Here is an 18,202-nt window from a genome sequence, read left to right as displayed (position 1 = left end):
TGTTTGACTAGAGTCTCATCAGCTTATTGTATTCAGTTTTAATCTTGTTGTTCTGTGTGGTTTCTTAACCAATCAGGTAATCAGAATGTTCACAGCAGTGGGAGATGAATGTGCTGATCTTGTGGGAGGCAGTGACCTGTACACTCATGTGATTATGGACAGGGCTGCATTTGATATGGGCACTATTATGATTTGTGGACAGAAATGGAGGCAAGCAAGAAGCCACAGACTAGAGTTTGATAGTAGAAGTAGCAGGATCCCCATTAGTACAGTGTAGCAATAGGGGGCTCCTTTCCCACTGTGGCTGGATCCCCCTCTAAAGCCCCAAGATGGCCTCAGCAGCATTAGAAGGGTTAGTACACGGTGCTGCGGTGCAGAATAGGTTAACCCCCAGTGCTAGGTGTCGAGGGATGTAAAAATGTATTAATAAATAAAATCTTTGTTTACTTAATAAGTATATAATGGTGGGAGCTCCTGGTCCCATGAGTTAAGTGTATGTTCCTACGTGTTCTTTAAATGCATTTTAAATAAAATTCTATGTGTTTAAATGCATTTTAAACAAGAAAACATCTCCTACCTCTTGCTGGTGGTCCAGTGGGAATCTGGGTCTCCTCTGGCGGCATTCTGTTCACCGCTCCAGATCACTGTAGTCCTAGAGTGTGTCCCTGATCTACGGCGGGCCAGCGGGGGGGGCTGCAGGAGCAGCCTTGAGTCCACCGGCAGCACAGTCACCCCAATGGTGCCTCCTGGATTCAAATGAATCCATAAGACGCAGGGCAGGCTGTGAGCCGCGGCCTACAAAGATCCCACATTTAGAATTTATACTTGTATTACTTTAGCACAATTTCTATGTATATAATTACACATATTGGAACAATTTTCATGTTATTGAAAGTACATTGAAGTAGAAAATTTATGCAGGTTTTCTTTCTGTGGAATATGCAACCTAAATGTATTTTTGGGGCTCCCATATGGTCCCGCCAGCTTGTGCCATAAATTCTGCCTTGTCAGTCAGTAAAAAGTCCTACTACGAGGCAGAGCTGGATTAAGGCTTTGGGGGGCCCGGGGCACTTAAGAGAGGGGGGCCCCTAAGATCTAAAATTAAGGCAGTGGTTCCCAAACTTTTGCATTTTGCGGCACCCTTAGAGTCTCCATAATTTTTTCAAGGCACCCCTCCAAAATAGTTACTGAGCAGTCCCGTATTATAAGTAGTTGGGTCAAAATAGCGTAATCAGTATTTAGGTCAGGAAAGAAATACTTTATAGTTGTATGCAAAAATAATACACATAGTGAAAATAATATTTTTATATATTTTTTTCAATTATATTTCTGTCAAAGAATAATTATATATATATATATATATATATATATATATATATATATATATATATATATATATATGTGTATGTGTAGCTATGTATATATGTGCATATCTATGTGTATATATATATATATACAGGGTGATTCAAAAGTCGCAGTACACCCTTTTATTTCAAAAACTCTACAGGAATTGGGCCGATTTCAAGATGGCGCCCATGTTTGGTACATACCGTAAAAGATAGACCACGTCACCCATACCTTACTGGAGTATTCAGGTTTCCCAATTTCCTGTAGAGTTTTTGAAATAAAAGGGTGTACTGCGACTTTTGAATCACCCTGTGTGTATATATATATATATATATATATTATATATATATATATATATATATATATATATATATATATATATATATATATATATATAGTGTAATAATCATGCAGGACCCTCTGTTTTATTAATCATTATTAAAGTTATTATCGAAGCCTGACACTTATATTAAAGCTTTAATTAAATTAGATAAATATGTGTATATATATATATATATATATATATATATATATATATATATATATATAAATATAAATATAAATTATACATTTTGTACTACAATTTTATTCAAACTTTAATATAACTATATGGCTTCAGTAATTACTTTACTAATGATTAATAAAATATAATCTGCCACTCAATTTTCTCTACCAGCCTAATATTAATGTTTAATGTATATTCTTTGAAACACTACTAATAAAAAAAATAATCATATTTAAGAAGACCCTTCATAGCATGATAATTACTTGATTGCTTGATTAAATATGTAAAATGTAGCCAGAATATATATATATATATATATATATATATATATATATATATATACTCTTATTGTTGTAAGGCTACATTTTACATATTTACTCAAGAAATACCCATGTTATTAAGGGTTTTCTATATATATTTAGTTTTAGTATAATTTTTGAGACACTCACCTACTGTCTCTCTGAAGTCTTCATGCAGAGGAGGAGCTGCTGCATCTGCACATGCGCAGCAGCTCCATTTCAGACATTTTAGGCTTTACAGCAGCCGCGGTGCTGCTAAGAGTGGGCGCATGCGTCAGCTGTCAGATGGCCGCGGTTGCTGACAGCTGGTTACCTACAGAAGAGGCAATGTGGGCGGCGGAGCAGAGACAATGAGGGGGAGGGGGGGGAGATGTCTGGTGCGCTTTAAGTAATATATAAAGTGAGCGTAGTGTGGCCAATAGGGATGTTTTATCAGTATTTTCCCACCCCTTGTTCTACTCATGGCTAGATTTATATTTAATAACCCTGTTCTCTAGTACTTGTCATTTGCAGTAGAGAGAATTTTTCTCAATATCTTTTAATAGAAAAAGAAATCTTCAAGATCTTTTCATTCCTTTTTGTAAATTGAAAAGTGTGAAATCTATATCAGGTATCCGCCGGCGGAGAGAGGGATGTCTATTGCGCTGGCTTTACTGCTACTTGCAGAGGAGGTAATGCAGGCGCCGGGCGGCACAGCAGAGACAATGCAGGCGGCGGGGGCCCCCCCCCCACGCCGGCGGTGAGAGGGATGTCTGGTGCGCTTTACTGCTACTTGCAGAGGAGGTAATGTGGGCGGCACAGCAAGGGCAATGCAGGCGGGGGGGGGGGGGGGGTGCTGAAATCATCATACTGGCGGTGGGGGGCCCTCAGAGAGAGGGGGGCCCGGGGCACGTGCCCCCTGTGCCCCCCCCCCCCCTTAATCCGGCTATGCTACGAGGTTCTTTAAAGCCCTTTTTTCCAGTGTAACCATTATCGCTCCTCATTTATATTTGGTGAAACCAGTAGAACCAGTTATTTTCTCAAGTTATAAGTACGAACCTGCGGATCAATTTAAATCACGGTATTGGCCTACTTTCTTCTTGTTTACTTATTGGATAATCTAAACAAGGCCAGTAACAGCTACGCATAAGTCAGTAATCTTTGTGGAAATCAGACCATTTCTAGTTTCCCTAACAATAGGCTGCAGTGTTTGGAAAATCTGTAGGCACGCATCACGTGTAAAGAGATAATAGACACATTTCTCCTTGCAATACTGTGAAATCTTTCACCTTTCCAAGAAAACAATGGCTTCTAGAACAAAAACAATCGATAGAATGTACTATGCATGTGGTCTGAGCTCAGTAAATGCAATGTTTAATACCTGTGCATGCCAGATTCTGCACACCTGTGCCAAAAAGTAGGGTTGCCAGCCCTTGTTAACAGATTGTGGTCTACCCTCAGTACAGGTCTATCCAGGTGAAATCTCAGGACAGGACAACTCCCCCTGACTGAGGAGGTTTAGCAAGATGTTGTATATAATATAGCCAATATTTGACTAATGTATTCTTGCTAGCTTAGGCTAACTTAGCCCGGTCATGGATGTCTTTGAATGACCCTAACTTCAAAAACTGGTGACTTTAGTCAATGAGACTGTGGGGCTCAAATGTTTTGTGTATCAGAGCAGGACTTGTGAAACAAAGTGTACATGTGTCTGCTTGAAATGGCTTTATCCCTGGTACGAAATTGATATGGGAACCATGACTCCTCTTCAGTGTCATGGGCACCCAGCCAATGGGTAGGCAGTTTATTACTTGATATTTCTCCTATTTATGTTACTGCAGCTCAGGGCCGGACTGGGACTAAAAATCAGCCCTGGCGTGCCCACATTATGTTGAGGGTGTGGTCAACATGGGGCATTGATACATACATTATAATAAAACATTACATTTATCAGGCCCTCCCTATCATACCACCCCCCACCCCAGAAACACATTACAACACCCCCAGCCCACTGCACTTATCTATGCTTCTGATGCTGCTGACATCCAGCAGGGTGGAAACTTCCTGTAGAGTGAGCAGGGAAGCACTTAGTCTCACAAGATTAATAAATCTCATGAGACTTAGAGCTCCTCGGCTTGCTCTGCAGGCTGTGTCCTATCCAGGAACTGGGAGTAGCTATCCGCTCCCTCCTGCTAACCAGAGCTGGATTAAGGCTCAGGGGGCCCTAGGCACTTAAGACAGGGGGACTACTATGATGTAATATGGTTATTAGACACATTTTCAACAAATACACAGGCAATACTGTGAGCACTACTATTAGGTGCACACAGTTCTGCCTTCACAAGCAGTACAATGTGAAGCAGTACATACCTCCCAACTGTCCTTGTAGTCAGACCAAATCCTGACTAAGCGGGACAGTCACCCACCAATTTCAGGACAGTTGGCAGAATGTCCTGGTCTCTCTTACCTGTCTTGTCATTGTCTTTACTTGTGGCCGCTGGTGTCTTTAGATCAGTTGCTGCTTGTCTGGATCCTGGAATGTTGGGGGCTTTATTTGGAAAAAAAAATGGTTACATAAAATTTAGAAAACTCCAACCAGCAGCGGTGTTAAATCAATATAACACCCACGTTTTAAAATTAGGCCTTACTCCAGCCCCAACATTAAAATGATAGTATTCACATTTGATAAATACATCTATTTCCCTCCAACTAGCCCTGACTTTAAATAGTTTATACATTTAATAAATAGACCTATTTCCCTACAACCAGCCCCAACATTAAATTAATAGTATTCCCATTTAATAAATAAATCGCTTTCCCTCCCTCCAAACAACCCCAGCAAGAAATTAAATAGCATTTATATTTAATAAAAATAACCATTTCCCACAACCATCTCAGGCATTTAATAATTCATAATTTCATTTAATAAATATACCTAATTTTCCCCAAACAGCCCCACATTCACTTAATAGCACACATTAGTCATATACTGTCCCCCACACACATTATAGTCATATACTGTCACCCACACACATTACAGTCATATACTGTCCCCCCACACACATTATAGTCATATACTGTCCCCCCACACACATTATAGTCATATACTGTCCCCCCACACACATATACTGTCCCCCACACACATTATAGTCATATACTGTCCCCCCACACACATTATAGTCATATACTGTCCCCCACACACATTATAGTCATATACTGTCCCACACACACATTATAGTCATATACTGTCCCCCACACACATTATAGTCATATACTGTCCCCCCACACACATTATAGTCATATACTGTCCCCCCACACACATTATAGTCATATACTGTGCCCCCACACACATTATAGTCATATACTGTCCCCCACACACATTATAGTCATATACTGTCCCCCACACAGATTAGCCATTTTTTATTTTCCCCCTTCTACAGCCATTGCCCCCATACAGAAATTTTCACCCCTAATTCCCCCTGCAGCCATTGTCACACACCCCCCATCCCCCTGCAGCCATTGTCACACCCCCCCCCTTCCCCCTGCAGCCATTGTCACACACCCCCCTTCCCCCTGCAGCCATTGTCACACCCCCCCTTCCCCCTGCAGACATTGTCACATTCCCACCCTTCCCCTTGCAGCCATTGTCACACACCCCCTTCCCCCTGCAGCCATTGTCACACACCCCCCCTTCCCCCTGCAGCCATTGTCACACACCCCCTTCCCCCTGCAGCCATTGACACACACCCCCCCTTCCCCCTGCAGCCATTGTCACACACCCCCCCTTCCCCTGCAGCCATTGTCAATCACTTCCTCCGTGTATTTTTACTCATTCGCCTCCCTTGCAGTACCTGTCATTATCCCCCGGACACACCAACTCACCTCAACAACCCCGCGCGCTCAACAGACTGACGGCTCCTAGGCGGCTGCGTGACGTCATGACGTCACATCGCGCAGCCGCGCGGAAGTTAAAAAGAAAAAAAAAAAAAGAAGAAGAAAAAGCTGCGGGACATGAAGCGCAGGGACCGGACCGGCCCATACAGCCATCGGCCCTACTGGCAAATGCCAGAAGTGCCAGATGGCCAGTACGGCCCTGCTGCAGCTACTATTCACCTATAGCAGATGATGCATACGTGAATGTTTCTATGTTGGAGTAACGGGGCACCCCAGAAATAGTGTAAGATAGCATTCCACAGGTCCAGTGGAATGGTAGAGAGGCAAAAGTCAAAATATAAACCATACTTGCCAACTTTTGTGTGTCGGCCTTTGGGAGATCCCGGGGTGAGCTGGGCGTGTGGGGGCGGGACGAATCGAATCATTTTGGCCCCACCCCCTAAATGGACACCACCATTTTAGTCTATTAAAACAAGGGGTAAAGCCACAATGACGGGTAAATAGCATCACTAGGTCCCACCCCTACCCACTTCACTATCGAAGTGGGTATGATCCGGGAGAACTCCCAGAAATTCGTGAATCTCCCGGACATTCCAGGAGAGTTGACAACTATTATATAAATGTATCTGTCTTTATATAAGTTCAGCTAACGTGCAGTGTCACGGCTGGGTCTTTTCCTTTACTCCAAAGATGCTTCCTTCTGGTTTGGCTTCTAAAGCTGGAACTTTGTGCTGCAAACATTGCTTAAGGCAATAGTCCAGCAACCAGCTCTCAATGGCTCCTTGTGGGTAGATCCTCCATGACCCCAGGCAGCAGTAACACAGGACAACTAACAGCAACTACCCAATAACATCCAGCAGTCCGTTTTTGGCTCCTCCCCCTTTCCCCAAGAATATCCTGGAGCCTTCTAGTACATCCTGGCGCCAAAATCCCCTTTTCACAGGCATTTAGTAACTTGTTTCAGTGTCTGACTGTCTCTGTATACTTCTACTACAATCTGGGGCTCTAGTGTGCAGCCTGGGGCTCTAGTTTACAGTTTGTCTACCCCATACTGGCTGATGCAATTTGCAATGAACTTCCCAGAGGCATTCTGGGAGATGTAGTTTTCTGAATGAGAATAGACCTGTGATTTGCAAGGTGTTACATTGGTATATACTGTTATAACCTCACACACCAGTGCCAGATTGACTCCGCATTCAGAGGTATCCTTCTTCCACTAATGGGTACTAGGCTCTATGCCCAGGATGCTATGTCATTTATGTAAGCCTAAGACTGGCGTGGATCTTGTATGTATTGATATCTATTGTAGGACTGTAACACCATTGCACAAGTAGTTTATTTTTTTGCTACATGTCTATATACAATACTTTACAATTTAGCTATTAAATTAATTGCGCTATTATTATTTCTATTATTATGATTATTGTAAAAGCTTAGTAGCATTTTGTTCAAGTTTTCATATTGCTAGCTACATAGAACTTACAAACCTGTCATTTCTGTTATCTGTCCAGGTAAGCCGTCCACATCCCGGGGACTCCTCCCTCCTGATCCTGTTTGTGATTGGTGGAGTCACTGTTTCAGAAGTGCGGATGGTAAAAGACCTCGTATCAACTCTCAAGCCTAGCGTTCAGGTACTAACCCATCAGTTGTGCTGCATTAATATCTTTGATTATCTACTCAAAAACCGAGCAGTATGGTAAGGAGTCCTGCAAGTAGAATGACAGCAAAGTGTGTGCCACACTAAACCTAGATGGCAGAGTGCAAAACGTTGTGGGAAATTGAAGAGATGTACAGGATGAAATCATAATATTCTAGATTAGAATTCTCAGGTGAGTCCTTGACAGTGTGTGTGACAAAAACAGTAAGAAACTGTTTTATTAGTAACGCTTCCTATACACTGGTAAATCAGATGTCATTGATTACATCTGTGATTTTGGTGGACATCACCTGGTCACATGACGTGACCAGACTGCAGACTACAACCAAACCTGTAAAACTGTGTTACTAGCCTAATGATGAGGTACTGTGAATGGGATGGCATGGTGGGAGAACTATTGTGGGCGCAGGAGGTGTGGTCGATACAAGGCCCGGAGGTGAGGGCAGCCTTAATAGAGCAGAGCAGATTGCCTCTTGTAACCGGCAGACCTCCCCCTACACATACACTCTGCTCTATTGTGTGTATTGCCAGGCTGCATAGTAATACTACAGTCGGGGCCTGGCTGTGCACAGTTACACCCCTGGGGGGACATATGTAGTTTTGTATGCTCTATTATATTATTTTGGAATTTATAAGGCATTCCTCTGTTTCTAATGAATTGTGCTTATTGAATATAGGATAGTGGAATTCTGACCATTTGTGCCAACAAAGGTAAAACATTACAAAGTATATTCTACTTAAATGTCTAGTAAAGTATGTGCTTGCAAACAATCCAGATTTGTAACGGTGACTTATGAACTGAGTGGATACGTGCAACAATCATTCTCTTTAAACACGCTTCACTGTGGAGGCAGTCTATAGACAGCAAGTGGATCCAGGTCGCCTTGAAGGGGCACATCCTTGTAAGGGGTCTGATTTGAACTGTTACTTTTAAAATATACATATTTTTAGCTTGATTCTTCTGACCTAACCGTGTTCTAAAATTATTAGTTCATCAAGTTTTAAGTCTGTGGCATTCCTTGGTAAATAGCGTATAATCCCCTTGACTATGTTAATCAGCGAGATGGACCTGTGATCTTGGGGGAGTGTCCCGCCTCACATCACTGATAGGATTAGGAGCTGGAAACATTTTTCTGTCTTCAGAAATCCATAAACACGTTTATGTCAAGTGTACATAAGTTTAAAAGCAAATTTAAAGATTGAGTTGATCCCATTGAACAAAAATAGAACTCTTAGCTCTGCTGTTTAATCCCCCTGACCGAGGAGGTTTAGCAAAATGTTGCTCTGATATTTCTTTCTGCGACAAGTTCACCTCTCCCTATTTGGGTCATGAAATGTACTGGTGACACTCTATATGAAGAGTTCAGTTTATAGTAATGTCCTTTTTTTATCTTAGACTGTAATTCCTCTGATTATGTCTAATGGAATTAATTAGATACGTATTAATGCTCCTATTACACTTGAAGATATGAAACTCCATTAGCATGATCATTAATGCATGCAGCTTTCAACTTTACAGCAAGAACTAGAGATGAATGTAGAGCACTTTACTTTATTTTTAGAGAGGTTTTTGACAACTATTTTGATACTCTCAAAGGTCCATTTTTTCTCACCTTTTATTATTAGAAGGGCGACCTCTCACTTTTGCAGCAGACAAGATGACAACTTGAGAAACATAAATGCAGTGATTCATGGATTTATTAGAGAGATGAGGGAGGAAACTGGATTGTAGAGGAGTCAATAGGTGACCTTCAGAGAGAAGATAGCCTCAGTTGGTTGATAAATTTCTCCTGGAGTTAGAGATGAATGGGAGTAGTAAAGGATTATCGGTTACTAAGAAAACTGAATACATGCGATATCTTCTTTAGTATAGTGGGGATTAGCACATGTTTTAGGGAGGAGGGTAATTTACAAATGGAAAAAGCGAGAAGGATGAAAATACATGGCTTATGATTCTTGTTGACGAGAGAATAAGTGATGTTGAGAGCTTGAAAGGTGTTGTCAATTGCTAGCTAGAAATATCTTCCAGACTTGTTAGAGGGGTAAATGAGGAAAGGACATTTTGTGGTTAAGTCAGTGGGTCAGGTGTACGCAGCACCTCATCTGCGTGCATCCCAGAACAGGACACAGAGGAAGCACTGATCAGAACTGGGCCTGAGCTGGTAGGAGAAAGTGACATCACTTTACCATCTGATTCCAGCACCAGCACACCCAATACGGCCATGAGTCTCTCAACCCTCTTTATTTGGCCACCATCACCGCCTCCACTGATACACTGGGTCCCTGTTCTCAAGCAGGTATGGTGTGTTAGGGCCGGGAATATGGACCTTGCCTAGCATGGGGCCGTGTAGCTGGCCAATGTTTTGTCTACTCCAGCCTGAGCCCCAGATACAACTTTGGGAGGACAGTAACAATTTTGGTGTTAGCTGCATTATGACTATGGAAGTGAGAGCAAGTGCACTGTCCTCTTACATGTCAATAATGGATAGCATAGCAACTTGGGCCCTTTGGCTATTCTTGATTTTGGACATGTGCCTATGATGCCTTGCTAATAGCTCAATTTTGGTATCACAGTTTGAAATTGATTATTTATTATTAGCCTTAAAAACTTAACTCTGGAGAATACGGTTAAAAGGTATTTTTTTGCCACTTGGATTTTTATCTGTGGATGGTGATAACCATGTAATAGTATACCTTTCAGAGTGATCCATTTTATTCACACTCTCCTCCAAAACAGAGAGGTGTCTTGATAAGGGTCTGCTAGCAGCCCGCAGTCAGGATTCAGATTAAAGCGGTTTGGGATGGAGATGCTTTCAGCAGCAATAGAGTAAAATCAATAAACTAGATTGCTGATTGATGAGTTTACCAACACTGACCGGTCCTCAGAAGGGTAAGTAATTGTGTTACAGAGTCAGCAAGCCAGAACAGAGTGTCAAGGGAAGATAATGTATTAAAGGACTGGCTGCACCAGGAGAGGTGTCCTAAAGAATTCACTTCCACCCACCAGAGGCACAAGGCAGGTAGATCTGATTCTGTAAATGCCTGGTACATTGAGAGATTAATGATTAGGTTGCGGAGATTCTAAGACTGTATATGTAGGATTCACAGAAAATGCACTTCAGCTGTAACGTAGGTGCAGACTGGTCTCTTCATTGAAGGTTGTATTTAGCCCAGCAAGTTTACAAGTAGAATATTTTTTTTTAACGAGTAAAACAAGGAAAATATTTTAAACCATCTGAATAGTGTCCATCCGAGGGTTTAGATCCCTACCTATACTAATGATGTATAATGGATCTAGAAGTTGGTTGGTCTCCAGCTGTGCACTTAGACTCAGCTGTGTAGTGATCTTTAGCTGTGATCCCACAGCCCACCGTCAGCACTAGGTATGGACTTCAAACTCTGCCAGGCAGGTAAAAAGGATAACTAGAAACCTGCTTCTCAAGGAGGGCACCTGTCCTAGTGGAGCGTCCAGTTCCATTAGGTTGGCACTATGGGATTTGTGGTATTACTCCTCTGGCTTGGACAGCAGTGAAATTGCATAACGTATTCTAATATGTTAATGAACAGGATCCTTTTCCAAAATGTGCAACACAGGAAGGAATTGGTTGCAGGACAGATAGTAACCAGGATTTTGCTGTTCCTTCTCATCTTCTGGACCCTTTACAATTTAATTCCCATGGGTTATGATCTGAATATTTAATTTGCCTTTGAAGCCCTTGTTGCAGCTTGATACATACTAAGGGCTTGTGGTTTTTTCGGTCCCAGATGAATGAACCAAACTCTACACTTAAAAATATCTATAAAGAATTTTAGAATATGATATTGTGCACACAATCCAAAGACAGAGATAGCCGGATAATGGCAGGTAGTGGTTATCTCTGCAGAGATACAACTCCTGGAGACAGTGTTCGCTAGTGACGAGCTTGCAATAAATAGCAGACAAAACATATTTCATCACCGCTATAAGCGACTATAAAAAATATTAGTTTTCTCCAGACCGGGGGAGAAGAGGCCCTTAGGTACTGTATAGGAAAGAGTTGGCAGTAAGCTTCATACGTTAGATTTTCTGCAATTCCATTAGATAAGTAATTCTTCACTGACTTTTCATATGCGTGTTTATTGAACTAGGAAATTGGACAAGTACAGCACATGGGGTCATACAAGGTTACGTTGGCTTAACATGCATGTATATTGTATATTATACTCAAGAAAGAGGATGGTAATCCCTATGTCCTCTGGGAAAGATTTCCAACAATTTACAATTAAAACCATGTCAGATGAAATATTTTATTTAACCACATATATATGTCTTTGCATTCTTATACCTTTGACGTCGTATTTGAAGTTATACCATGAAACCCTCCAATTATATAGCAAATTCCTTGCCTTTAACAAGCCCCTACTTAAGGTAATTAACTGTTATGCACATGTGAGGGTTAAAGCGTTATCTTATTGTTATATAAGAATGCCTTATAAAAATACACTGTGCAAATGTATATTCTGCACAGCAGACACAAGATGACCCCTTAAGTTTACATGTAATTTGCTATTAAAAAGGTTTATTGGTGGTATTAGTGGTAAGTTTATGAATGCATGATTGGAATATACTGAAGTCACTTATTAACTGCAGCATAAAACACTTCATGTTGTGCAAATGTGCCTAATTCAACACATTGCACATAGATAGGTACACAAACAATTTCTTCTTCTGGGAAATGCATCTGTGCAGATGTAGTCATAAAAAAGTAATAACATCAATTCAAATTCCGAAAATCACATATGTATCACCCCCTAATTAATTACAAGTTGGGCTGTAAAAGTTATTATAATTCTAATAAATTTAGATTACCGCCCTTTTCAGCCTGTAGGAAAAACAAAATTAACAGATTAGTATGTCAGTCGACCGACCAGCATGCTAACTTCAACCATTGTCATTCCTCTGCTCTATGTAAGTGTTCTATCATTCAACAGTGTAGGTAGAAAGTATACGGACAGCATTATGATGTCACATAAAGCCTTAATACTGTGGGTCTACAATTGTGCAGCTTTGTAAATGGCCTTTCATGCTAGATGCACTATACAAAGTAAGCATTTCAGTCCACGTATAAATCAGACCTGTAAGTTTACATTTGCTAAGGATTTGTTTTCATTATATCAGGCAAAGTACTAAAGGCTTTAGTGATTTTATTTCTGAATAAGCAGAACTGGCGTTGTTACAAAATAAAGGACTGAACTTATACTTATCAGACAGGTGTCTTATTTACTGCCGCAGTAGTCCTATGATGTGGACCCTTCGCCTGTGGCTTTTACCAAGTCTAAGAATGCTCTATAATACATTAAATACTCTATAATTAAAGATTTTAGTGCAAAAATGCCTTTTGTCTGCGAAAAAACAGGTCTGAGTATCATCCAGCTGCCCTGTAAATATTTTATTGATAAATGGCAGCGTTAACAGATTTTCTGTCGCCATGATAGGCCCGTTTGTCTTAATGAGGTTTATTCTCATTGACTTTATTTTTCAATTAAGAATCGCAATTTGTTGCTGTTCTGGCGTTTTTGAGTTAAGAGACTTTAGCCATTCAGCAGTGAAAGTGTTAAGACAGATATTTTCTGCTCAATTTAGTACTCAGTTGAGCATTGTGCTCTATCAATGGCTCTGGTAAGTGAAAGACTCCTTTCTGGTGCTCCTGGCTCCAAACAAATTCTTTTCCCTATTTCACTTCTCATTCATCGCTTTCAAATAGAGCGCCTGAAATGCTTTCGCTGGCTTCAGCGGTTATTCAATGGTCGCATACTGATAGACAGACAGGCTGATGCAGCCTCTCAATGAGACCCTAATGAAGACCAAAACGATCAGCACATCATTAATAACAAAGATGTTTAAAAAGTATGCAGAGGGAATGTTGGCTGACTTCCTAAATCTCCTTGTGCGGCATTTATCAACGCTGTGCACTTAGTTCTTAAAGGGGTTTTACATTTTATTTAAGAATGTTAGATTTCTTCTTTTCCCAATAATGGTACTTTGGTGGGTGTCCTTGCCCTTGGCTAGAATCATTTGCTCCATTTAGAAGGCTCCCAGCATCTGTCGATCACCTTAGACAGTGCTGGAGAGTTCCCATAGAGCAGCTCAAATACCTTCACTTGGGACCGCTGCGTTGGATCACTCATGCTTCAGAGAAGAACCGCGGAAAGTGATCGGCAGAGATCCTGGCTATATGTAAGCGCTGCGTGGGGTTGCTAAATAGTGTAGATATGGGATCTAGGGCAGGTTCCTCACCAAAGTACTATTATTGGGAAGGGATTTAGTAAATAAATTAGAATCTCCCTTAACATTTTTTGACAATTTTTCGCAATGTATGAACAACTTGTTATTGCAGATTTTTATTGTCATGAAACTGATGGAGCGATATCAATTCACACTGCACAGTAATACATTGATGTGCATCTCACAGTCACTGTTCCTGCTACGTATCACTTACCAGTTCTCAATGTTATGGAAATGTAGTTTCATAACAAATCCGTTACACCTGTCGTTAAATAGACCACATCCACAAATTGTGTTAATATTACAAGGAATTTGTAGCAGTTATATTTGACCAAAAATTTCTCTTAATATTTATTCAGAAATATGTTGCAACTGAGTTTTCCCAGTTTAAAGGATTAAATTATGTTATGTTTAAACTGCGACTCATTATAGGTGGATAATTGTCCCTCATTGAGTTTGACGGCAGTGACGCTCCATTTGGTTATGCCGGGTTTCAGCTTGACCTGGGTTACAGGTCACTTTCCCCCACAGAATGCAGAGAACCCATGCTATGCATTCAATCAAAAGCTATATATTTTTTAAGACACATGACCTGTGCTTAATGGGTTAACAGAAACCCTAATGGTATTTGGATGCATTCCTCAAGCAAATTGGAGGAGGTATAATAACTCTACATTGTTAAATTAGTACATATAATATGAGTTTTACCTAAAGCAGTGCAACTAGCTTAGTGCATGGAACACGACTATGTATATTATTACATTATTGTACTTAATGTGAATATTGTTTATTTTATTGTGCAATGATTAATATAAAACTTCAGATATGTGCTTTGTTGTACACTTCTTAAAATAAATTAGACAAATCAGAATTTATAGTATAATATAAGGAGCAATGCTTTTTGTGGCAAAAAAATGCCACAGTCCCAGGGCCTAATAGGTCATTGGAATGCTAAATATATGCTAAATATATGTGACACAGAATAGTGCACTGCATATTTCATAACGTGTGTAAACATACCTACTTCAGAATACTGCTTTCTGTCACCTCACCTTGATGGTTTACTCACAGATGCCCTGTTATAGAAGGGTACTCAACACTTTTTATTACCCAGTTAAGCGTTCAAAGCATTAAAAGATTGGCTAAATTCATTAGGCCAGAAAGAAAAGGGTGGAAATTCAAGTTCATTATATATTCTTTATAGAAAATATTAATGATCAAAGCAATAACTCCCTTAATACATGTAATCTGCATGCATTGGCTCCTGAGCAGAGCGGGTACCTCAGGGGGACTGGACTGGATTGCTGAGCCGCATAGTGGCCTCACCCCCTACAGTTGTATTAGTTCCGCTACTGGTGTCAATAATATATTCTTAAAGAATCCATGTGTCAAACTTTGTTTTTATAACGCTACATTCATGCAAAGAATTGTTTGGTTTGCAGCAACCAAGTAGGTTTGGTTGTGATTGGCTTTTGGCATAAATAATGGAGTTACTGAAGATTTCATAACAGTGTCATGTCTTTCTTGAACTAAGTCTTAGTGGTGGCAATATTTTTTGTTAATGGTGTGAGATTTGGGGGGTGGGGGGGTTTAGTCATTTTTAGACGAGCAAGGTTTTATTTTGATTATCGCATTCACACCCATAGGTCAGGAATGCCTAGGTGGGCCTTGTCGTGACAGTGTGTTTGAAGCTTGTTTATTGTTTGTATTTTTTAAATTGGGCAAAGTGCGTCTAGAAGGTGAAAATGAAACTATAGGATGAAACCATCTCTGCCACATTAGTCCTGTGCAAAGATAAACTACTTTTGCTGAGTTTTAAAAGAAAGTGCCTGGCCCTCTGCACAGCAAGAGGGACAGGCAGAGCCTCCTTGTTTTATTTGGAAACCAATAAGTGGTGGGGTTTTCATGCAGACTATAGGAAAATGTAGTCTTTTAGTTGTAGTATCTTTTTAATGGTAGGTACATTGGTCTATCATAATTATGAGCTCTTCTTCTGAATGCTCTTCAGGACATTTCCAGGTAGTTAGCTGTGTAATATTATCTGAGAATAATGCTAAAAATGTCATCAATTTATTTCTCTGCTTCCTGTAGAGTACGTTTTAAATGGTTTAATGCTCTGTCTCGCTTCTTGTGCCCTTAGTTAGAGGTAATGCAAGTGCAGTGATTCTCTGAAATGTTGTCTATGTATCAGACACAGTGACCTGCGGAAACCATAGGCCAGTAATGTTTGATGTCCGGTTACCCCATCAAAACAGCTATTCATAGTCTAATCAAGGTGTTATTAATGATTATTGCGGGAAAATGAGTGAACTAATTTTTAAGAGTGTTAAAGTATTATTCAAGTGATTAATTTGCTGATTATTATAAGACTAGAGTAAGGATGAACAGACTTTACCCTAATAACTTAGTACATCCTTATTTGTATACGCTATTAGCCTCTGACACCAAATGTATTTCAAAGCACACAAGGTACATAACGCATCTAAGCATAGCATTTGAAGTACCAAATGACTGACACCTTGAATTAAGGCTGCAATTTATTTTATTAACATAAAAAAAAGTGCACACTAGTCTTAAAATACATGTTCATGAACTTGTTTGCATCATTTGCGTTGTTACTATATTGTACATAATCTTGTGTGTGTATAACATTTCCATACCATGGCAGAACTTTTAATTGTATTTACAATACCTTTGTTATTTAGCTGACGGAATCCATTGCCCTCTGCTAATTTCAATTGTAGCCTCTGAGTTGCTCTCCGGGGTGTATAACAAGCTCTTTCCCCTTTTACTTTAAAATATTGCTGTTATGACAAACAACCAGATATAGATTTAGGATAATAATATGGCATGAAAAATAGCTTTAGTATTATTTTGAAGACATTCTGATGGGAAAAAAACGCATATTATGAATAGGCCATTGGTTTGTCATGTTACATTTAATAATTTAATTTAATTCTAATTATCTACAGCTCTAGCTATAGACCTAGAACATACATGATGAATACAGTGTAAATATAAAATGAAATATCTTTGAGTGTCCAGACACAAGCCAGTTCTGCCAATTAGCCTGAGAAATGAATGACTGGATCATTGTTCTCTTCAGGTGTTTGGAGGGGAAGGAAGTAGAGAACAAGGCACCCTAGCACTTCAAAAGAGCTAGACATGCCCCCCCCCTCCTTGTGACATGAACGCACACCCTTTGGTGATGTCGTCTACACAAATCTTGGAGGGGGGGTGCTGTAGCTATCAACTGACTAGGAACCAGTTACATCAAAGCATGAGGGCTTTGTGTGAATTTGTGGTGTAAACGTGTATTTATGCTTCGTATCTTTTTATCAGTTCATTAGGAGCCACTGACATCACTTAGTGTGAGGCACCAACAAAAGAACCTACCTCTACACTTCTTGCTTTATGCCTCAGTGATGTCATTAATTGGAAGTGACTTGGCAGGTTATTAATGCAGTCCACAAAATTGTTACCTCGGCTGTGTGTAAACAACAGCACTCAATAAAAGCAAAGGATTTGTGTTATCTTCTCTTACAATATTTATTTTGTTTTTGCTTTAGGTGGTCGTTCTGTCCACAAGACTCCTGAAACCGCTCGACATTCCTGAATTGCTGTTTGCAACAGACCGTCTGCACCCAGACACGGGCATTTGATTATTTTCATTGTTCAGTTGAGTGATGATCCTGGGTTAAAATCACAAGTTTAGCTCTGATTGTCTCAATGCCTAAAACATGCCCCAGAGCCTTGAAGATTTCAAAAAAGTTTTTTTTCTCTTAAATGTAGATCTGAATAGATAATTGGAAGGAAAAGCAATGTTTTAAAGATGTGCCTTGCTAGGATCCCGTGCTGACATCATGCTATTATCTGTACACTTGCTGTAATGACTGTTGTTCTTTAGCAGTAAGGGTTCTCCCTCTTATAGCAGCTCTATGTTTTACCATGTAGTTCATTGTCTGCTCTACTTTGATCCTGGAAATATCTCACACTAATAAAACATGTATACTAGTATGCCTTGACTGTTTTAATGGTGGATACACACGTCTGTAAGTGGATGAATGATGTTACTTAATACGGTTTTCTAGTATACAGTTTGCTGTCATATAAGTACATTACAGACATTGCTGTTTTATACCTTTGGGAGGTGCACATAATTGCACATAGCTGATCATGTCCATAGAACACCTCCTCCTTCTGTGTTCTTTTCTAAGTTTAATTCATTTAATAATAGTTAGTATGTGTGCTATACA

The 18,202-nt window shown here is 40.1% G+C and overlaps 1 protein-coding gene across 1 annotated transcript in view; it reads left to right on the top strand.

The window, feature by feature from the left end:
- The window catches only part of SCFD2 (sec1 family domain containing 2), a 408,506-nt gene extending 390,543 nt beyond the window's left edge, over positions 1-17,963 (top strand). Inside the window, exons 8-9 of the mRNA XM_075195616.1 lie at positions 7,536-7,655; positions 17,516-17,963. Of these exons, the coding sequence (XP_075051717.1) occupies positions 7,536-7,655; positions 17,516-17,608 (213 nt within the window). The 3' untranslated portion in view covers positions 17,609-17,963. The remainder of the gene's footprint in view (positions 1-7,535; positions 7,656-17,515) is intronic.
- Positions 17,964-18,202: the final 239 nt, after the last annotated feature.

The sequence above is a fragment of the Mixophyes fleayi genome, chromosome 1 (assembly GCF_038048845.1).
Source record: "Mixophyes fleayi isolate aMixFle1 chromosome 1, aMixFle1.hap1, whole genome shotgun sequence".
NCBI lineage: Eukaryota > Metazoa > Chordata > Amphibia > Anura > Limnodynastidae > Mixophyes > Mixophyes fleayi.
Note: the sequence above shows the minus strand (reverse complement) of the source record. Positions and strands in the feature narration are given on the sequence as shown.